The following is a 23,396-nucleotide window of genomic DNA, read 5'->3' as shown; positions in this document are numbered from 1 at the left end:
GCACGATGGCTCACACCTACAATCCCAGCACTTTGGGAGGCCGAGGGGGGCGGATCATGAGGTCAGAAGATCAAGACCATCCTGGCTAACATGGTGAAACCCCGTCTCTACTAAAAATACAAAAAATTAGCCAAGCCTGGTGGTGGGCACCTGTATTCCCAGCCACTCGGGAGGCTGAGGCAGGAGAATTGCATGAACCCAGGAGGCGGAGCTTGCAGTGAGCCGAAATTGTGCCACTGCACTCCAGCCTGGGCGACGGAGCAAGACTCCGTCTTGAAAAAAAAAAAAAAAGGATGCATGATGCGGGGGTTCATTATAATGTCTCTCTAGTTTGGCATGAATATATTTATCTCTTTCATTTGAAACCACATTTTTAAAAAGATGTTATTAAAGGGAAAAAAGTTAGTACGTCACCAGTATCCCCAGGAATGTTACAGCAAGGTGGAATTTAAAAAGATCCACGCAGCATAGCAAGCCATGGAGAAAATTCGTGTGCCATAATTTCACCTAATTCCTGTGCCATAATTTTATCAATCTGTTATCCTTCCTGTTTAATATTTTTGCTCTGTTTAAATTTATTTTCAACCTTAAATGAATGGCCCATGTGCAGCAGTCTGAATTTAAGTCCCAGATCCATCAGCTATGATCTGGGCAACTTTGGGCCAATTATTTAACCTTTTGGGACTAAAGGGTACCATTTATAGATAAAAAAAGAATAGTGCTCATAGAATTGTGAGGATTAAATAATTTGATACATGGAAAGCATTTGAATACTGATGATATTCAGTATTATAATAGCTCATGATAGCCATTATGAGCACATAATAGCTCAGTGATCATTTATTTATAACTAGCAAGATTTCATTTCTATGCTCTGAAGTATTAAATCATGGTGTTGGGAGTAACCACTATAAATTACTTAGGCTAGTGAATTTGTAAAACCCCTAAGACAGATGAGTGACTCTTTTATTAAACACTCACAGCACTCAACCATGTATAGATTTTACTTTGACTGTCATGTAATTCCTTTTATGTCTTGCTGGTGTCTGTCTTGCTTTAATTTGAAAGCTCGTTTTCCATGTTGCAGCTTCATGGACATAGATTCTACAAATATTTATAGAATTCACACTGTGTTCCAGGTACCACTGGCATTTACTAGAGATAAGCAGTACTCAGGTTCTAAGCTTCTATGTAGCCCACATTCTTTTCTTTTGAGATGGAGTTTCGCATTTGTTGCCCAGGCTGGAATGCAATGGTGCTATCTCGACTTACTGCAACCTCTGCCTCCCGGGTTCAAACAATTCTCCTGCCTCAGCCTCCCGAGGAGCTGGAATTACAGGCACCCATCACCATACTCAGCTAATTTTTGTATTTTTAGTAGAGACGGGGTTTCACTATGTTGGCCAGGCTGGTCTCGAACTCCCGACCTCAGGTGATCCACCCACCTTGGCCTCCTAAAGTGCTGGGATTATAGATGTGAGCCACCATGCCCAGCCTCAAATTGTCTTCTTGAGGGCCATAATTAAATCAATCCTGACTCTCTTTGAAAGGCAACTCCGAGTTTTTTCTTTTCCTAGCAGACACTCTTTTCTATTGTTTTGGTCTAGTTGTTTGTTTTGCCTCAATCTTTTCCCATTTCTTTCCATATTTCTTGGAGCACTGACCAAAATTGGTTTCCACATTCTATCAGGGATCTCACTGATGTATCGTATAAAGGAAGGATTAATCTTTAACCCAGCAGTGTTATGTCTCTTTCCAACACATCCTGTGATAACACCGCCTGGTTGACTCATTCATTTTGTGGTCAGTGGAGACTCCCAGGGTTCCTTCCTCTGCGTTTGTGCCTGCCTTTCCTTTCTCTTCCTGTATTTATATTATTATTTTATGTTATTAGTTGTGCTGTATTGCAGTAGCCCTGTTAAATTTTTATCCTTTTTTTTTGTTGTTGTTAAAAAAAGGACTATTTCTTTAATCATGGACATTGTTTTTAGTGAAACAATAGATAAGAGTTTTTTTAGTGAAACAGAATACAAATTTTTTCCATCATCTCAAGCATTTACCAAGCCTTTATGTGATTGTGTTACAGACATTCCCGTTATACTCTTATTTTAAAATGTACAATAAATTATTGTACATGTTGACTGGTAACTCTATTGTGCTATCAAATACTAGATTTTGTTCATTCTATCTAACTGTGTTTTTGTACCCATTAAATATTCCCAATACCCTCCACCTGAACATTTTTTACCTGATGCCACTAGTACTAATAATTTCCCTCCTTTAGAATTCTCAGCCACGCTAATGAATTTTCTCTCTCTGTCTCTTCATCTGGAACAACAACAATAATAATAGAATAGTCTCTTTCTTTCTAGACACTTGTTAATCCATCTGGCCACAGCCTGGTGAATGCCTTTCTCTTAAGTAATTTGCTTTCATAGTGGTAAGAACACAGTCTTTGGAGTCAGATTGCCTGTGTTCCCACCACTTACTAGCTCTGTGATCTTGAACAACTTACTTAATTTTACTTTGCCTTAGTTTCCCCGACTGTAAAAAGAGGAGGAAAAAAAGTGGACACTTTATTTTCTAAGATTATTGTGAGTATTAAGTGATTATACGCTGTTTAGAACGGGGCTTAACACAAAGTAAATGCTTAGTAGATTTTTACCTATTATTGATTTTTTTTTTTTTTTTTTTTTTTGAGACGGAGTCTCGTTCTGTCGCCCAGGCTTGAGTGCAGTGGCGCGATCTCGGCTCACTGCAAGCTCCGCCGCCTCCCGGGTTCACGCCATTCTCCTGCCTCAGCCTCCTGAGAAGCTGGGACTACAGGTGCCTGCCACCACGCCCGGCTAATTTTTTTGTACTTTTTTTTAGTAGAGATGGGGTTTCACCTTGTTCACCAGGATGGTCTCGATCTCCTGACCTCGTGATCCACCCGCCTTGGCCTCCCAAAGTACTGGGATTACAGGCGTGAGCCACTGCACCCGGCCTTTTTTTTTTTTTTTTTTTTTACGATGAAGTTTCTCTCTTGTCTCCCAGACTGGAGTACAATGGTGTGATCTCGGCTCACTACGACCTCCGCTTCCCGGGTTCAAGTGATTCTCTTGCCTGAGCCTCCTGAGTAACTGGGATTACAGGCATGCGCCACCACACCCGGCTAATTTTGTATTTTTAGTAGAGACGGAGTTTCTCCACGTTGGTCAGGCTGGTCTCGAACTTCTGACCTCGGGTTATCTGCCCATGTCGGCCTCCCAAAGTGCTAGGATTACAGGCATGAGCCATCACACCTGGCTGTTATTATTAATTTTTATGAAAATAAGCAAGCCAAATCTTAAACATCTCAAGTCAAGCTTTCTGTAATCTTACCAATAAACATATTGTTTCTGGCTTGCCTTTTCTTATCTATGAGGAAATATGAAACTTATTTACAGGTAAGGTAGTATTTTGTTTTAATGGGGAAACATGAAATTTGGCATCCTAAGACCTGGGTTTTAGTCTTAGATTTGTCACTTACTAACTGTGTGACCTTGGTTGAGTAATTTTTTAAAGTCAGTTTATTTACACAAGTATCACTTCACAATTGATTTCAGGTGACTTAAAAAAAAATGTGTGTAATACCAAAAGTCAAAATGTTTTTTTAAAGAAATCGGGGTGTCAGCATATAAACAGTGCTGGAATCACTGGATATCCACCTGCAAAAGGATGACATTGGACCCCCTTCTTTTCAACATACACAAAAACTAACTCAAAATGGATTATAGACCTAAATGTAACAGCTCAGGCCCAGTGCGGTGGTTTGGCTGGGCGCAGTGGCTCACACCTGTAATCCCGGCACTTTGGGAGGTCGAGGCAGGCAGATCACTTGAGGTCAGGAGTTCGAGACCAGTCTGGCCAACATAGTGAAATCCCATCTCTACTAAAAATACAAAAATTAGCCCGGTGTGGTGGTGCATGCCTGTAATCCCAGCTACTCGGGAGGCTGAGGCAGGAGAATTGCTTGAACCCAGGTTGCGGAGGTTGCAGTGAGCCGAGATCGCACCATTGCACTCCAGCCTGGGTGACAGAGCTAGACTCCATCTCCAAAAAAAAAAAAGAAAAAAAGAAACTCAAACAGTAAAAAGATCAATCACCGAGGCTTAAGGATCTGAATAGACTAAAGAAGATACACAGTGACCAATAAGCATGTAAAAAGGTGTTCAACATCATAAACCATTAAAGAAATCCAAAGCGAAGCTTCGGTGAGATACCACTGCACACCTACTAGGGTGTCCATAATCAGGAAGATGTACAGTAACGAGTGCTAGTCAGGATGTGGAGAAATGGGAGTCCTTGTAGGATCTAAAATGTTGCAGCCACTTTGGAAAACAGTCTGGTAGCTCTGAAAAGTTTAAATATAGAGTTACCATATGACCTAGCAATGCTACTCTTAAGTATCCATCCAAGAGATATGAAAACATATGTCCACACAAAAACTTGTAGAGGAATGTTCATAGCAGCATTATTCATAATAATAAAAAAAGTAGAAAGGGGCCAGGTGTGGTGGCTCATGCCTGTAAGCCCAGCACTTTGGGAGGCCAAGGTGGGCAGATCACTTGAGGTCAGGAGTTCGGTAGCAGCTTGACCAACATGGTGAAACCCCATCTCTACTAAAAGTACAAAAATTAGCCAGGTGTGGTGGTGCACATCTGTAATTTCAGCTACTTGGGAGGCTGAGGCAGGAGAATCGCTTGAACCCAGGAGGCAGAGGTTGCAGCAAGCCAAGATCATGCCACTGTACTCCAGCCTGGCTGACAGAGTGAGACTCTGACTCAAAAAAAAAAAAAAAAAGGTAGAAAGAACCCAAATACTAATCAAATGATGAGTGGATAAACTAAATGTGATATATTCCTATAATGGAATACTATTCAGCCATAAAGTAGGAATGACTGATAATGGGCATGGAGTTTCTTTTTTTTCTTTTTTTTTTTTTATTTGAGATGGGGTCTTGCTCTGTCACCCAGGCTGGAGTGCAGTAGTGCAATCATGTTCACTGCAGCCTCAACCTCGTTGACTCAAGCGATCTCTCACCTCTGCCTCCTTAGTAGCTAGGATTACAGGTATTCACAACCATGCCCAGCTAATTGTTTTTTTTTTAAAGACATGGTCTTGCCATGGTTCCCAGGCTGGCATCCAACTCCTGGCTTCAAGCAGTCCTCCTGCCCTGGCCTCCCAAAGTGTTGGGATTATAGGCATGGGCCACTGCACCTGTCCTGAATTGTATACTTTAAAAGAGTGAAAACATATTTTGTGGTGTGTGAATTATTTCTCTACAAAGCTGTAATAAAATAAGCCTTGCTGAAGGAAAAACAGTAGTGCTAATGGAAGATTTGTACAGAGTAATGTCTATCATGTAGTCCTATTCATTAGCTGAGGATGGGCCACAAATTTGGCTTTCTAGCAACTCAGGAAAAGTCGGTGATATCAGGCTGGGTATGGTGGCTCACGCCTATAATCCCAGCACTTTGGGAGGCCAAGGAAGGAGGATAGCTTGAGACCAAGCTGGGCAGCATAGTGAGACCTTGTCTCTACGAAAAATAAATAAGATTAGCCAGGCGTGGCAGTGCAAGCCCCTGGGAAGTTGAGGCTACAATGACCTATATTCAGGCCACTGCACTCTAGTCTGCTCTCTAGTCTGAGCAACAGAGCGAGACCCTATTGTAGAAAAACAAAACAAAACAGAAAAAGAAAAAACAAGCCAGACGTGGTGGCTCACACCTGTAATCCCAGGACTTTGGGAGGCTGAGGTGGACAGATCTCTTGAACCCAGGAGTTCGAGACCAACCTGGGCAATGTGGCAAAACCCTATGCCTACAAAAAAAACAGACACAAAAAATTAGGTAGGTGCTGTGGTTCGTGCCTGTAGTCTCAGCTACTCAGGAGGCTAAGGTGGAAGAATTGCTTGAACTTAGGAGTGGAGGTTGCAGTGAGTGGAGATCACGCCATAGCATTCCAGCCTGGGCAACAGGGAGGCCTCATCTCACTTAGGAAAAAACAAAATTGGCCTAGCTCTGTGGCTCATGCCTGTAATCTTAGCACTTTGGGAGACTGAGGCAGGCGGATCACCTGAGGTTGGGAGTTCGAGACCAGACTGACCACCATGGAGAAACCAACCCGTCTCTACTAAAAATAAGAAAGTTAACCAGGCATGGTGGCACATGTCTATAATCCCAGCTACTCGGGAGGCTGAGGTAGAAGAATCTCTTGAACCCAGGAGGTGGAGGTTGCAGTGAGCCGAGATCGTGGCATTGCACTCCAGCCTGGGGTACAAGAGTGAAACTCAAAAAAAAAAAAAAAATTGATACGGATCTGACATAGATACTGTTTTTCTTCATTTTGCATGAAGAAAAGGAGTTTTATACAAGTTAAGTAACTTGCCTTGGAACCCCAAGTTGGGGTTTTTAACCCAATCTGTCTCTACTAACAACCTGGTACAGCCATGGAAGCTGAATGATGTCAGTGGAACATGTTGAGGTGAAATACCTAGCCATGCTGATTTGTCCTGTTGCCTTTTCTAAATTTTTATTTTTACATTTTTTGGTCTTTCCTTTCAGGGCTTAAATGCTTGTTTAAAAAGTAAGATGTATTCTAAGCCGGGCACGGTGGCTCAAGCCTGTAATCCCAGCACTTTGGGAGGCTGAGACGGGCGGATCACAAGATCAGGAGATCGAGACCATCCTGGCTAACACGGTGAAACCCCGTCTCTACTAAAAAATACAAAAAACTAGCCGGGCGAGGTGGCGGGCGCCTGTGGTCCCAGCTACTCCGGAGGCTGAGGCAGGAGAATGGCGTAAACCCGGGAGGCGGAGCTTGCAGTGAGCTGAGATCTGGCCACTGCACTCCAGCCTGGGCGACAGAGCCAGACTCAGTCTCAAAAAAAAAAAAAAAAAAAAAAAAAGATGTATTCTACTTGTTTGTGGTTAGAATAATCATCCTCTTCATCTTTCTTATATATCGATTTCCTTGTTTTTTAAAAAAATCTTCTTTGTAAAGTAGCTCATATGATACATACTTTCATAAAGAAAGGTCAAAAACCTAAGAGAGCATTGTTTAGAGATTAATCATGATGTCACCTCATTTATGAAATAACTTAATGATAAAGAGATGTTTCTCAGGCAAGTCTGGATGTTAACATTTTTTGTTTTTTATTAGAACTCTAGAGTAGGATAGAAGAGGCCTTTTAATAATTCCATTAAAAAGTAATAGGCTGGGCAGGGTGGCTCCTGCCTGTAATCCCAGCACTATGGGAGGCCCAGTTGGGTGGATCCCTTGAGGTCAGAAGTTTGAGACCAGCCTGGCCAACATGGTGAAACCCCATCTCTACTAAAAATACAAAAATTAGTCAGGCACAGTAGTGTGTACCTGTAGTCTCAGCTACTCGGGAGACTGAAGCAGGAGAATTGCTTGAATGTGGGAGGCGGAGGTTGCAGTGAGCCAAGATTCCCACCACTGCACTCCAGCCTAGGCAATAGAGCAAGACTCTGTCTCAAAAAAAAAAAAAAAAAAAAAGGAATGGATAAATTTCACTGAACGTCACTTGTAGTGAACAAATGTGAAATAATAAGAACACAATTAAGAATTTACAAAGCTGGGCTGGCATCAAGAGATCGGAACATAAAACTAGATTTCAGATCAAAGGTTCTGTTTTGGAATTTGTTTGACTTATTTTATGACCTTGACAGTTATTTCATTTGTTTGTGGCTCATGTTTCAACTTCCACAGCAGTGTACTTTTGGGAGACGCTGTTATTTAACAGGGAACTGCTTTGAAATGCAATGTAATTTAAGTGAGGATTTTCGTTAGCTGAAAAGTTGACATGCCATGGGGTGTGTGTTTTTCCATCGCTGTTTGACTTGGGTCAGAATCAGTCATTGTTCTTACAAGTTGGAGATAATATAGAGCTTTTAATTTTGTTTTGTTTTGTTTTTTTTAATTTATATTTGACTTTCTGTCCACTTTGAAGATAGTAATCCATTGACTTATTTCTAATAATTTTTATACCTCTTTATTTAGCCCTGTAGCTTTCCTGGTTTAGAAGGTAAAATAGACAATGGAATATATAGACTTCTAGAACCTTAGAATTGGAAAATACCTTAATCATTTAGTCCAACCTCCTACTCTTTTATGTGATTAAAGCTTTTAGTTCATTTGAGTTTGCATTTTCATGTTATGCAACACATCTTCAAAAGCAGTGTGCTCTGTCTTAGATTCTGAGAAGGTGGCAGCCATCCTTGTACACATTTGCTTATTCATAAATATTAATTGCACAGTGGACCAAGCAGCGTGCTATGTGCAGAAGGGTACAGGGTGAATTAGATCAGAGACTAGAGGGAATTCAGACATTTCGGCAAGTAAACACAGTCTACTGGGTTAAGTCCTACAAACATTACATGAACAAGAAAGTTATCTTGTCCTTTGATAGTGGGAGGGAAAGAATATCAAGGCAGCCATCATAAAAAAAAAGTTGGAGTGTTGTCTTAAAGGATGTTTGGAATCTGAAAGGCAGAAATCTTCAGGGAGAAAAAGTGATCGGGAAACAAGTCAAGGCAAAAGGAAAGGTATATGCTCAAAGGGACAGACACAGAAGGGCAGAGCACGGCTGGAGTTGCAGCGTGATGGGGTAGATAGTACACAGTGTGGAGGAGGAGGGAGGAGGCTGGTGAACGTAAGTGGACACATCGTGAAATGCCTAATATACTTGGCAAAGGAAACTTGGATCTTTGTTATCCATCTGTGATAGGGAGCTGCTAACATTTAGCCTGAGAACTAACCTGGTTATATTTGCATTTTAGAAATATTCTAGTGGCAGTGTACAGAAGGGGTTGCAGTGGAATAGACACAGAGCCAAGGAAACCTCTTAGGTTGCTGTAATAGTGAGGGCAAGACGTAAGGAGGCAACATCAAAGGAGAGGAAAGGATCATTTAAGCTTTAAATCTTCAGGACACATTGACAGGACTTGACTCAGTTGTAATAATAAAAGGTGACTGGGGACAAAAAAGAAGAGTCCAGGTTTCTGGCATTAATGAGTTGGTATCTGCAGTAGCTAGTATGGGAGTAGCTGATGGAGTGTGTTTAAACAGTGATTTGGAGTCATCAAATGCTTTATTCTTTGTGAAGCCTTCCCTGCTTGACACACCTCTTCCTGATTATGGTCTTTCTGTCCTTCAAGGTGGCAGCACTTTTCATAGTTGTGCTTATATATAGTTATTTGTATGTTCGGTTTGTTTCCCTTGTTCACTTCTTGAAGGATGGGGCTATTAATTTACTCATTTTTCGACAGAGTCTCGCTCTGTCACCCAGGCTGGAGAGTACAATGGCACGATCTTGACTCACTGCAATCTCTGCCTCTGAGGTTTAAGCAATTCTCATGCCTCAGTCTCCCAGGTAGCTGGGACTATAGGTGTGCGCCACCGCGCTCAACTGATTTTCATATTTTCAGTAGAGACAGGGTTTCACCATGTTGGCCAGGTTGGTCTCTAACTCCTGGCCTCAAGTGATCCGCCCATCTCAGCCTCCCAAAGTGCTGGGATTACAGGTGTGAGCCACCGTGCCCGGCCAACTAGGGCTATTGTTATTTATCATAGTTCCCTGTAGCCTTGAACTCCTGGGCTCATGTGATCCTCCTACCTCAGCCTCTCAAGTGATTAGGAACTACAGGCATGTGCCACCATGCCTGGCTATTTTGTGTGTGTGTGTGTGTGTGTGTGTGTGTGTGTGTGTGTTTTTCAGCTCTCACTATGTTGTCCATGCTGGCCTTGAATTCCTGGCCTCAAGTGATCCTCCTGCCTCCCAAAATGTTGAGATTACAAATGTGAACCATGGTGCCCTGTGTAATTCCCTCTTCTAACATCTACTTTTAATGCTGCATTTTAAACCTACACAATCAGAATTTCTAAGACAGTACCTGGGAATCTGAAATTTAAGATCTGCCTGTGATTCTAATGATAACTAATGTTTTCAAATTTATTTGTAGAGCAGTGAATGGGCTGGCGGTAGAACTGTTTTATCTTACTAACTTTGCTATCAAATGACGGAAAGTCAGTTACGAACTTCAGATTTTAAAATGAAAGTGTAAAGATGGTACTGACTTCTTTCTCTTGAAAATGATCTCAGAATAACAAGGAGAAGAAATACACATTCTGTGCTCAATGACATTAGGAGACAGTAGAAAACCCTGTCGACCTAATGGGAAAAAAATGAGGCATGCTTAATGTAAGTACAGAGTTTATGTGGGCCAAATTTGAGGACTACAAGCCTGGAGCATAGATTCAAGACTCCTGTTAGGAGCAGTTACAAGTGGGGTTTTTGTTTTGTTTTGTTTTGTTTTTGAGACAAGAGTCTCACTGTGTTGCCCAGGCTGGAGTACAGTGGTGCGATCTTGGCTCACTGCAACCTCTGCCTCCTGGGTTCTAGTGATTCTCCTGTCTTAGCCTCCCTAGTAGCTGGTATTACAGATGCTTGCCACCGCACCCGGCAAATTTTTTTATTTTGGGTGGAGATAGGGTTTCACCATGTTCGCCAGGCTGGTCTTGAACTCCTGACCTCAAGTGATTCACCTGCCTTGACCAAAAGTGCTGAGATTACAGGCATGAGCCACCATGTCCAGCCACAAGTGGATTTTTTTGTTTGTTTTGTTTTTGTTGAGATGGAGTTTCACTCTCATCACCCAGACTGGAGTGCAATGGCACGAGATCTTGACTCATGGCAACCTCCACCTCCTGGGTTCAAGCAGTTCTCTTGCCTCAACCTTCCGCACAAGTGGAAGTGCACATACCTAAAAAATTAAAGGAAAAGAAGAGGCAATTCCTAAGCTGTTTATCAGTAATTTTATATTAAAATATCATAAGCTATTTGATTGACTTTACATTGTTCTTTGTTTCACAAATTCTAGGAACATGGAGACTGGGTGGAGGCAGCTGGTCAGGGACAAAAATGCCTTTAAACAGTTGCACCTGGGCATGGGGGTTGGTACAGTACTGAAGTCTCATACTCGTGTTTCTCTGGGCCTGATAAATTTTGCGTACCTCACATAGCTCAGATTGCTCTGAGCTGTTTTTCATTTCTCACACCGTATGAGTAAGGGCTACCGTGCCCGCCAACAATAGATAAAGGTTCCAGTAGGTCAACATCCTCACCAACACTAGGTATTTTTTTATTTTTTATTATAGCCATTGTGTGGGTGTGAAGTATATCATTGAGGTTTTAATTTGCATTTCCCTCATAACTAACTGTGTTCAACAACTTTGTATGTACTTATTGGCCATTCTTATATCTTCTTCGGTGAAATGTTTCTTCACACATTCACATCTTTTATCTCTTTTTTTAATTTTTTTTTTGTAAATAGAAATGAGATCTTGCTTTGTTGCCCAGGCTGGTCTCAAACTCCTGTACTCAAGTGATCCTCCCACCTCAGCCTCCCAAATTGCCAGGGTTTCAGGCATGAGCCACCGCACACAGCGTTTTTGTTTGAGTTGTCTGAATTTTGTTTTGTTTTGTTTTGTTTTTGTTTTGTTTTGTTTTAAGAGCCGGGTTCTCACTCTGTCGCCTAAACGAGTACAATATTGCAATCATAGCTCACTGCAGCCTCGAATTCCTGGGCTCAAGTGATCCTCCCACCTCAGCCTCCCAAGTAGCTGGGACTACAGGTGTGTGCCATCATACCTGGCTAATTGTTTTCTATTTTTTTATTTTGTGAAGACAGGGTCTTGCTATGTTACTGGGGCTGGAGTGCAGTGGCTCAAATCATGGCTCACTACAGCCTCAACCTCCTGGGTTCAGTGATCCTCTTACCTCGGCCTCCTGAGTAGCTGGGACTACATGTGTGCACCACCATGCCCAGCTAATTTTTGTATTGTTTTTAGAGATGGGGTTTCACCTGTTGCTCAGGTCTCGAACTCCTGTGTTCAAGCGATCTGCCTGCCTTAGCCTCCCAAAATACTGAGATTACAGGCGTAAGCCACCACTCTTCAGCCCTATCAGAGTTCTTAATGTATTCTAGCTGCTAGTTCTTTCTCAGAATCATGATTTGCAAATATTTTCTCCAGTGTATGGCTTATCTTTTTATCTTCTTAATGATGTGTCTTTTGAGGCATAAACAATTTATGAAGTTCCATTTATCAATTTTTTTATCAGTTATGCTTTTGGTGTCATATCTAATAACTCTGTCTAATTCAAGGTCATAAGGATTTTTAAAAATGTATTCTTCTGGAAGTTTACAGTTTTCACATTTTTAGTTAATTTTTGTGTAGAATAACCTCCTCTACACAAGTCTGTGTAAAGCAGGCCATGGTAGAGCAAGGTCCTGAGAAGCAGAGGAAAAAAAGGTACAGAGTAGAGACCTATCAAAAGGAGAGTGATAAAAAGAGGAGAGGAAACAAAGGGTAGATGCCAAAAATAAATTAACAGCTACTTGAAATTTCTGTGTAGAGATGGTACACATTTTAGCTGACTCCAGTAATCAAATGCTTCTACATCTATAGTGTGCCTGCATTTCTTTAAAGATACTGATGAGATCCCCTCTTGATCTTTAAGGGGTGTCACATTATTTGGAAATGAAGAGTCAGGGCTTCAGTTCCCTAAATGGTTTTGGTTTCTGTTTTTCTCATTTTTAATGCATTTTTAATTTTAATTTTATTTATGTTGTTGTTATTATTATTATTATTATTATTTTGACTAACGACATGGTCTTGCTATGTTGCCCAGACTGGTCTCAAACTCCTGGGCTCAAGCAATCCTCCCAACTTGGCCTCTCAAAGTGCTGGAATTACAGACATGAGCCACCATGCCAAGCTCATTTCTAATTTAAAATTTATACACTGTAGTTTGCAAACATTAAACTTTCTATCTGCAGATTATATGGAGAACCCCATTGTGATAGAAAAGTTTGGACTTGCTTAAATGTTTTTTCAAAATAACAGTTATCTCTGTGTGTGTGTGTGTATGTGTGTGTAGACACTTATGTATGATTATTTAGTGCCTGATACATGGTCTACCAGGTCAAGGTCAGATTGTGCTTAAGACTGCAGTCTTCCTAAGGAATACAGAGCTATGTGTAGTTTAAAAGGTGAGTGATCACGCCTGTAATCCCAGCACTTTGGGAGGCCGAGGCAGGCGAATCATGAGATCAGGAGATTGAGACCATCCTGGCTAACACGGTGAAACCTTGTCTTTACTAAAAATACAAGAAAAAAATTAGCCGGGTGCGGTGGCACGTACCTGTAGTCCCAGATACTCAGGAGGCTGAGGCAGGAGAATCTCTCCAACCCGGGAGGCAGAGGTTGCAGTGAGCTGAGATCACACCACTGTGCTCCAGCCTGGGTGACAGAGTGAGACTCCGTCTCACACACACACACACACACACACACACAAAAGAATTTCATTTCAGCTCCTTAGAATAAAACTGCCTTGACTCTACGAACATATATCTAAAAGGGATTTTAAGGAAATTCGGAGATCCTCTGACTGTAGTGTTGACTTATATTTGGTATAGATTGAAGAAGAGCCCTATTCAGACTATATTTAAGTTGTGAGTTAAAATACCTTAAGTTCTCATCTACATTCCTGTTGGATATTCACTAATTTCTTTTTTTTTAAATTTGTTTGTTTGTTTGTTTTTGTTTTTGAGATGGAGTTTCACTGTTGTTGCCCAGGCTGGAGTGCAATGGCGCGATCTCGGCTCACCGCAACCTCTGCCTTCTGGGTACAAGCGATTCTCCTGCCTCAGCCTCCTGAGCAGCTGGGATTACAGGCGTGAGCCACCACGCCCAGCTAATTTTGTATTTTTAGTAGAGGCGGGGTTTCTCCATATTGATCAGGCTGGTCTTGAACTCCTGACCTCACGTGATCCGCCCTCCTCGGCCTCCCAAAGTGTTGGGATTACAGGTGTGAGCCACTGCGCCTGGCCAAATTCTTACATTATTTGTACGCACCCAAATAACTCTTCTTCCGGTATTATCTATCTGTAAGGGTCCATTTTCCCTGTAGCCTTTTTAGTTTGTGACTTCCATTTTGAACCACTGATGGTTGTGTCCTAGCAAGGTTCTGTAACTACTCAGAGCAATTCATCAATCCAGCTATTGATGAATCCAGCTAATGACAGTGAAGATTTCTGATTGCTCTCAGCTACTTCTGTGACATGGTTTATCCCTCATCCAGTTCTCTATGTTTGCAATTTGAAATGTTATGTAGTATGAACTGTGTGCTAGTAGGAAACTTACAAGTATCAGAGTTAAAATTCATGTCTGACGAGCTCATAACCCATCTTCATTATTCTTTTATGAGTTCATGCTCAGTGTGCTCTTATCCACAGGATGAAGATAATGGAATGAAAAGTAAAGTTCATCATATTGCCAAGGAGATCATGAGCTCAGAGAAAGTGTAGGTATCTAGTTTACAATTCAGAAGACTGTTTTCCCCCCATTGGCACATTTAAAACATTTTTTTCATTGCTGTTTTTTTACAGGTTTGTGGATGTGTTAAAACTTTTGCATATCGTAAGTATCTGCTAATATTTTTTTTGAAGTCTAAGAATATTCCCTTTTGTACTTTCCCTACCCCTAGAAGTTTTCAGCATTACTAACTTAATGATAGACATTTTCTAAAATGTATGTATTTCATGTCTATGTAGATAAGATGATTTCTAAAAGAGTCTTAGTAGCTATATGTCCAAAGTCTTCAAACTTTATGTCTTCATAACAGTTTTTAAGGTGATAATATATTTTCTTAGGCATTTGCTGAAGATACTTGCTATTAGAGTTTTGAATTAACAATACATGAAGAATATCATTATCATTGTCCAAAAGTGTTTTTCTCCTATCTAAATAAGCTCCCAGAAACAGACTTGAAATAGACAATTTTCTTACTGGTTTTCCTTTTACCACCTCCATTTAGGAGAGATTAGAAATAGACATTTTTACAACTAAGTTTTAGTTGTATTTTCCATTTTTTAAATGGTCAACTTTTTTTTTTTTTTTTTGGTTTGAGATAGCGTCTCATTCTGTTGCCCAGCGTCATCTTAGCTGACTGCAGCCTTTCAACCTCCTGGGCTCAGGCAATTCCCCCACCAGGCTCCTGAGCAGCTGGGACTACAGGCGCTCACCACCATGTCCAGCTAAGTTTTGTATTTTTTGTAGAGATGGGGTTTCAACATGTTACCCAGGCTGATCTCAAACTCATGGGCTCAAGTGATCAGCCCACCTTGGCCTCCTAAAGTGCTGGGATTACTGTCCTGAGCCACTGCAGCCAGCCTATAATTGTCAACTTGAACAGACTTGTTAGGAAAGAATTATGATGTGTGTCTGGGTGCATATTCATTTTTCTCTTGCACTCCTTTGTACTTGCAGGTTTTCACAAGTTTCATTATGCACTGGCAGTTAAAGTGCTTTTAGTGTTACTTTATTTCAATTATATTTAGGCAAGATGGGCCTATCATGGGGAGGGGGGAGGGGGGAGGGATTGCATTGGGAGTTATACCTGATGTAAATGACGAGTTGATGGGTGCTAACGAATTGATGGGTGCAGCACACCAACATGGCACAAGTATACATATGTAACAAACCTGCACGTTATGCACATGTACCCTAGAACTTAAAGTATAATAATAATAATAATAATAATAATAAAAAGACTTAAGAAAGGGGTAAAACAAAAGGAAAAGGTAAATGAAACAATGAAAAAAGGAGTTGAAGTGACAGTTTACTTATGTGGTAGTATAATTATTAACCTCATAAATTAGGCTTAATTGTGGAGAAATGAAAGGTTCATCAAATATACATCAATTTATGTCTTGGCAAACTATTATTTTCAGGTTTTCTTTGAATGGATACGTATGAACATGAAAAGTGGGTTACACTTATGGATGATTCACATTCACTAAATGATTACCTGTGCTCTGTACTTGGTCCAACAGAAACCCAGGGGCCTGGCCTGGTGTGGTGGCTCACGACCGTAATCCCAGCACTTTGGGAGGCTGAAGTGGGTAGATCACCTGAGATCAGGAGTTCGAAACTAACCTGGCCAAAATGGCGAAACCCCATCTCCACTAAAATACAAAAATTAGCCAGGTGTGGTGGCGTACCTGTAGTCCCAGGTATTTGGGAGGCTGAGGCAGGAGAATCACTTGAACCTAGGATCCAGAGGTTGCAGTGAGCCAAGATGGTACCATTGTACTCCAACATGGGTGACAGATCAAGACTCTGTCTCAAAACAAAACAAAACAAAAATAGGGGCCTGATTCCTATGTGAAAAATCTCTAGCTTTGGAAATTCTTAAAAAATTCTTAACCTTGCTAATTTGTTTTGAGAAAATATTTCCCTGTGAATAGTTTCTCATGTTGACTTTTGGCTGTATTGGTAATATTGGTAAGTTCTCTCTCCTTTTTTTTTTTTTTTTTTTTAATGAGTCAGGATCTCACTCTGTCACCCAGGCTGGAGTGCAGTGGCACGATTTCCACTCACTGCAACCTCTAACTCCTGGGCTCAAGCCTCCTGAGTAGCTGGGACCACAGGCACCCACCACGCCAGGCTAATTTGTTTTATTTTTGGTAGAGATGGGTTTTAGCCATGTTGCCCAGGCTGGTCTCGAACTCCTGAGCAATCTGCCTACCTCAGCCTCCCAAAGTTCTGGAATTACAGGCATGAGCCACTATGCCTAGACAGTTCTCTTTTGTAATAGATTTTCTTTTTTTAGTGATAGGACAAAGCTAGGCATGGGTAGTACACACCTCTAATCCCACCTACTTAGGAGGCTGAGCCAGAAGAATCCCTTGAGCCTAGGTGTTCAAAACTGCAGTGAGCTGATTGCACCACTGCACTCTAGCATGGATGACACAGCAAACCCTTTTTCAAAAAAAAAAAGGACATTATTTTGTTGCCCTAACAAATTTGAGTGTCAAGCTTATTGTCATTTCATATAAATTATAATATGTCTGAAAAATAAATGACTTTTCAGAATGAATTTCTTGTATATTTGCTGCTCTTCCTTGAACATCCCCACCACACTGTAGACATGTGATATAATTAAGTACAAGTAATAGGAAGGTTTTTTTGGTTGTCTTATTTGCTCTCTGATGGGAGCTAGACTTAGTAAATATCTCTATAAAAATATTACGTAAATGTACGAATAGTATACATTTAAAAAATATTTGGGCCGGGTGCGGTGGCTCACACCTGTAATCCCAGCACCTTGGGAGGCCAAGGCGGGCGGATCACTTGAGGTTGGGAGTTCGAGACCAGCCTGACCTGAACATGGGGAAACCCCATCTCTACTAAAAATACAAAAATTAGTCGGGATGGTGGTGCATGTCTGTAATCCTAGCTACTCAGGAGACGGAGGGAGGAGAATCGCTTGAACCCAGGAGGCAGAGGTTGCTGTGAGTCGAGATTGTGCCATTGCGCTCCAGCCTGGGCAACAAAAGCAAAACTCCATCAAAAAAAAAAGTGTGTGTGTATATATATAAAACATATATATTATATATGTTAAATATAGATAAAATATATATGTTAAATATATATAAATTATATATATTATATATGTTATGTGTATTTGGAAGGGTTTTTTTTTTTTTTGACAAGATGGACTGGCTATATAGTATTAGTAATGAAGCATCTTTGCTTCACTAATTTCTTTAGGTGGAGACGTACATCCCCTTGAAAATGTGAGAGGCTCAATAAAATCCATAGAGGCAGAGGCAAGGCTACCCTAGGCATCCAGATGTCTGTTACTAAGTAGAAAAGATTTTTTTTTTTTTAGTGCATTGTGAAGGAATAGAAGACTTTCTCAGTTATCATGTTTTTTTTCCGTGTTAAAATCACTTCATCCTGTTATACTGAATACACCCTGTCTTTTGAGTCTTGTGAACCATTTTCAGCATTTCTTCTTTAGTTGTAAAGAATCTTCCTCTAGCTTCTGTTGACATGGCTACCAAACCTTCACTCTGGAGGAGCTTCTTTCACGTGAGAACTGTCCTTCACTGAATGAAGCTCATTGTTCAGAGTACCTTTGTTTTGCTGCTGAAGTGTTTTCTCTACCTTGGTTTGGTGTTTCCTTCTCTTTAGATGCCTCTGTTTCACAGTTCTCTTTCCAAGCCTTCAGGGACTTGTGGAGAAAGGGAGGGAAGGTGACTCATGGATCTTAAATGATGTTCATCTGATCATTTAACTTAACCAAATCTCCTTTAGTTAAATAAATGGTGTTCTGTTGAGTGCTCTCTATGTTCCTTGCAGCATGCTATGTTACATCAATTATCTGTTTTAACCCTCATAACAACCCTATCAAGTAGATGTTATTCCTATTTTTTTCGATGAAGAAAGTAAGCTAATTGTCAAAAATAACCCACTATTTAATAGCAAAACTAGACTTTGAAGTCTGGTCTGTCTGACCCCTTGTACTCAGTTGTTCTTTAGTAACTGATTGAAAATTATTATTTGAAATCTCTACCATGCTGTATAGAATATAGTGTATCTTTGGATATATTAGCTTGCTTTCAGAATTCTTTTAGTCGCCCTGGAAACCAGAGAAACTTGTTTTTCATCTTCTAAAGATGAAAATGAAGCTAGATCTTGGCCACTTAGAGATACTATGATGATTACTTGTTAGTGTTATTAAAGGAGATTGGAAACTAGACATAAAAGATTGCTTTCAGTTATGTTTTCTACAGTTTTGCATTGATTATGCACCACTGATGATTACATACCGTATCACCGGGTCTACATATAGAGAGTGAAGAATAATTTCATTGGGAAAATATTTTCATTTTAAAAACAAAGTCAAATGGTTACTGTGGGGACTTTCCCACGTCTACTTTTACTTCATAGTTTCACACTCATTTCTGCATATTTATCATAGCTCTTTGACCCCCACAGCTGCTTTGCTTTTGCTTAAAGTGAAGTGATTCCTGGTGTCCTTCATGAGGACAGGGAACCTTGTAGAGCTCCATGTCTGTCCATATGTTCCTTTGGTCTTTGTAATTCACTGTGTCATGGTAGTAGTGCAGTAATGCCCTGAGGTCAGGCAGCTGGGTCAGGACAGCTGGTAATTAAGTCACATACCTCTTGTTGGTGCTGGAGATATAAAGCCTGACCCCATGAACAAGGCCATCTGTTTTGTGCTTCATTGCCTCAGATGCTCGTACTTGATTTTATTTGCATTGATTTTTTGCTGAGGTCTTCCCTAAGTGATTCAAGCTGGCAAGGCTGATATGTTAATATCTCAAAAGAATTAAAGATCAACTTAAAGTTGATCTGATTCTTATTTGTAGGTTTTGGGGAATTAGTAAGAATAATATTATCATATGCTTCATAATTCAGAGGCCCATTTCTAGTTCTACAAATTCCACATTAAACAAGCGTTTGCTTTTTATGACCAGAAACTACAGTGTAGGTGGTTCAATTTTGCATGCAGAATATTTGGTAGGTTTTGTTGTAAGGATGAAGTCTAGGTACTTGATGCCAGCAAACTCTACAGCTAACTAACATTTTCACACTCTTAACTCCTCCTCCCACTACTTTAATATTTTTTTTTACCTGGCTTTTCCAGTGTGAAAAATTAAACTCTGGATCTAACTTTTGAAGGGCTAATCCTGCTGTCTTGCATCCTCACTGATTTCGTCAAGGAGGTTTTGGTGAATTTAGATTCTTCTACCTCAAAATAGCTTTGCCTCTGGCTTTTAAGTGTCATCACACTTTCCCAAATTATCCTGGTTGTTAACATTTAGAAAAATAACCAGACATATGTTGTAATCATCCTTTTATTAAAAAAAGATGTCACCTCCTCCCAGTGGCACCAGTTTTGGCAGTGGTTGAGGTTCATGAAGAGCTGAGAAGTTCAAGATTCTGCTAGTGGTTCCTGTGTGAATTAGTTACATCTGGCAGTGGGGCCGTAGCACACAGCTGTCAGGAAATGGTGGCCCAAGAGGTGAGGGAATGAGACTGGGGCCAGGGCTGCTGCATGTGGTTATGGAGGCCATAACTGGGAGTGGAACCCAATTATTCGATGACACTTGTCGAAGCAAAAGCACAGTACGGCAGGCTTTATTCAGGACTATCACAATAGGCTTAGGGGGCCTGGAGCAGGGGCTGATGCCTGTAATCCCAGCACTTTGGGAGGCCGAGGTGGGCAGTTCACTTGAGGTCAGGAGTTCAAGACCAGTCTGGCCAACATGATGAAACCCCGTCTCTGAAATACACTGAAATACACTGAAAATACAAAAATTAGCTGGGCATGGTGGTATATGTCTGTAATCCCAGCTACTCGGGAGGCTGAGGCAGGAGCATTGCTTGAACCCAAGAGACGGAGGTTGTAGTGAGCCGAGATCATACCACACTCCAGCCTGGGCAACAGAGCAAGACGCCATCTCAAGAACAAAAAACAATAGTCATAGGGACCACTGCAATGGGATTTTGCGGTAGTGGAGAAAGATTGGGCTCAACTCCAAATATATTATGGGCAAGTGGGAATTTATAGCCAAGGAGGAGCAAAGTGGGAGTTAGTGGATGGAAAATTACTAAGAAGAAACTTCAGGAGGAAGGGAGATTCTGGCTAAACCAACTTAATGGGATTCTTGCAGAAGACGGACCAGCCAGGATGATCATACATCACCTGGGCAATGGTAGAGGATGAAGAACCCGAACAATATCAAGGGTGGGAGGTTCTTGCTAAAACTGGATTTTGCAAGAAAGTGCACAGATGGGCCTAAGAAAAGATTCAGGAACCTGACTAGTACAGAATCTTTGTCAAGTGCTTACTTAGAATATGTAATTCTCTGGCTGGGCACGATGGCTCACGCCTGTAATCCCAGCAGTTTGGGAGGCTGAGACAGGCAGATCACTTGAGGCCAGGAGTTCAAAACCAGTCTGTTTAACATAGTGAAACCCCATCTCTACTACAAATACAAAAAGTTAGCCAAACGTGGTGGCACACAACTATAATCCCAGCTACTCAGGAGATGAGGCAAGAGAATGGTTGAACCTGGGAGTCGGAGGTTGCAGTGAGCTGAGTTCTCGCCACTGCACTCTAGCCTGGACAACAGAATGAGACTCTGTCTCAAAAAAAAAAAAAAAAAAAAAAAGGCCGGGCGTGGTGGCTCACGCTTGTAATCCCAGCACTTTCGGAGGCTGAGGCAGATAGATCACCTGAGGTCAGGAGTTTGAGACCAGCCTGGCCAACATAGTGAAATCTCCATCTGTACCAAAAAGTACAAAAATTAGCCAGGCGTGGTGGCGAGCGCCTGTAATCCCAGCTACTTGGGAGGCTGAGGCAGGAGAATCACTTGATCCCGGGAGATAGAGGTTGCAGTGAGCTGAGATTGCACCACTGCACTCCAGCCTGGGCAACAAGAGCAAAACTCTTTCTCAAAAAAAGAAAGTAAGCCGGGCGCCGAGGCTTACGCCTATAATCCCAGCACTTCGGAAGGCCGAGGCAGGCAAATCACCTGAGGTCGGGAGTTCGAGACCAGCCTGACCAACATGGAGAAACCCCATCTCTACTAAAAATACAAAATTAGCTGGGCGTGGTAGCACATGTTTGTAATCCCAGCTATGCAGGCAGGAGAATCGTTTGAACCTGGGAGGCGGAGGTTGTAGTGAGCTGAGATCATGCCATTGCACTCCAGCCTGGGCAACCAGAGTGAAACTCTCTCAAAAAAAAAAAAAAAGTAACTCTCTGGGTTTCATGGCTATATAGTCTCGAAATTCTTATAGTCTTTATTAAGTGTACTTCTATTTTAATTATTAAATTTCTATTTTATTCTGACATACTACTTATAATTTAAAAGAAGACATCATGGGCCATCAGTCCATTCCGAGCTGCCTAAAAACATCCAGTAGTACTGGGAAAAGCAGAGTTTTGCCTGGTGTGTGACAGGGGCGTCCATTTAGAGGCAGCCATCTCACTGGTCAGTTCAGTTTGTATTTGGCTGGTCTCTGTTAAATGTGTCTTAAATAAACAAGTTCCCTTTTTGGCAATGGTGGCAGACATATGGAATGCAGGGTCTGGCAAAAGCTGTGTCAAACCAGGTCCTTAAGTTACTTAGCAGCTAACATCACTGTCACTGTCATGGCAGAGGAAATACCTTCCAACTGGGAAACAAAAGTTATCCTGCTGCCAGGAGACAAATATAGTCATCACTTACTCTACCAGAAGAAAGAGTGGTGCTTATTGCTTTGCTGAGCAAGGAACTCTTGCATCCAAATTATATCAGTCACTAAACTGGTCAAAACAAAAGCAAAAAAGATAACCAGAGAGGATGTTTAACTATTCTGCTTTGAATACATTATTCATGATGCGTAAATAAATGTATTCTATAGCCCTGCCTGATAGCAGATAGCCTAATGATTTTCAAAAGTGTTAAGTGGCTTTATTTTATCACAGTACATGTGAGTGCTGATTGAAGCAAGCTGTTGGGAGGTGAAATTTGGCTGATATCCATTTGGTTTCTGGAGATGTTCTGAGTGATTTTCTGGATTAGAGCTTATAATACTATGAGAACTAAATACTCTTTTTTATATGATACTAATTAGGTATACAAGTTAATCCTTTAGTTACTGGTATGAGTAGTTGGCTTCTTTGGGCTAATGTGACTGTTGGATCAATAAACTTAGTCCCAGGTACTGAGTCCTAAGTGAAGGGATTTTTAGCATTGATTAAGCATAAGAGGATTGGACTTCTTCAAAATAGCCATCCTTTAGAAAAAGAATCCTTTCACATACTTTAAGTTATCTGTGAGGTTTTTGGCTGTCCAGAGTTTAAAAAAAAAAAAAATCATGGTTAATATACATATTTTAGGGGCAGGTGTTGAAAAGATCAGTGGAAGGAACAGTATCTTTTTTGGTTGATTTCATTTGCCGGTAAATTCCTAAAGGGAAAGCAGTTGGAAATAAAGGTAAGGGAAGATAAGGCCTATTAGTCATTTACCCAAACTTTCCTTTCAGATTTTAATTAAAACTGCTATTTCTAAAACGGAAAAAAATCTTTGTTTTTGAATTCTCAAGGACTGTGGAACAGATTTCACTCTGTTTTACTTATGTCTTGAGGCCCACCCTTAGGGGACAATGAAATATAGGCAAATACTTATCTCCTACCCCACCCTTTCCAAGTCCTCTGGAGTAATAGGGTGTGGTGATATTGACATATATTAAAACATGGTACAGATAGTCTAGAGAACAGTAAATGAAAAATAATATGTGAAGAGAAAGATTCTTTTTTTTTAATTTTTTTTTGAGACAGAGTCTCGCTCTGTCGCCCAGGCTGGAGTGCAGTGGTGCGATCTCGGCTCACTGCAAGCTCCGCCTCCCGGGTTCACGCCATTCACCTGCCTCAGCCTCCTGAGTAGGTGGGACCACAGGTGCACGCTGCCACACCTGGCTGA

The 23,396-nt window shown here is 41.1% G+C and overlaps 1 protein-coding gene across 3 annotated transcripts in view; it reads left to right on the top strand.

Annotated features, from left to right (window-relative positions):
• The window catches only part of FGD6 (FYVE, RhoGEF and PH domain containing 6), a 134,179-nt gene that overhangs the window by 47,013 nt on the left and 63,770 nt on the right, over positions 1 to 23,396 (top strand). For all 3 annotated transcript variants that reach the window (XR_001448150.3, XM_015152456.3, XM_077954777.1), the window contains exons 4-5: positions 14,343 to 14,410; positions 14,496 to 14,526. Coding sequence is in view for 2 of the 3 variants with exons in the window: in XM_015152456.3 (XP_015007942.2) it covers positions 14,343 to 14,410; positions 14,496 to 14,526 (99 nt within the window). In the remaining variant the exon portion in view is untranslated. The remainder of the gene's footprint in view (positions 1 to 14,342; positions 14,411 to 14,495; positions 14,527 to 23,396) is intronic.

The sequence above is a fragment of the Macaca mulatta genome, chromosome 11, assembly GCF_049350105.2.
Source record: "Macaca mulatta isolate MMU2019108-1 chromosome 11, T2T-MMU8v2.0, whole genome shotgun sequence".
NCBI classification, from domain to species: Eukaryota; Metazoa; Chordata; class Mammalia; order Primates; family Cercopithecidae; genus Macaca; species Macaca mulatta.
This window is presented reverse-complemented; position numbering and strand designations above follow the sequence as displayed.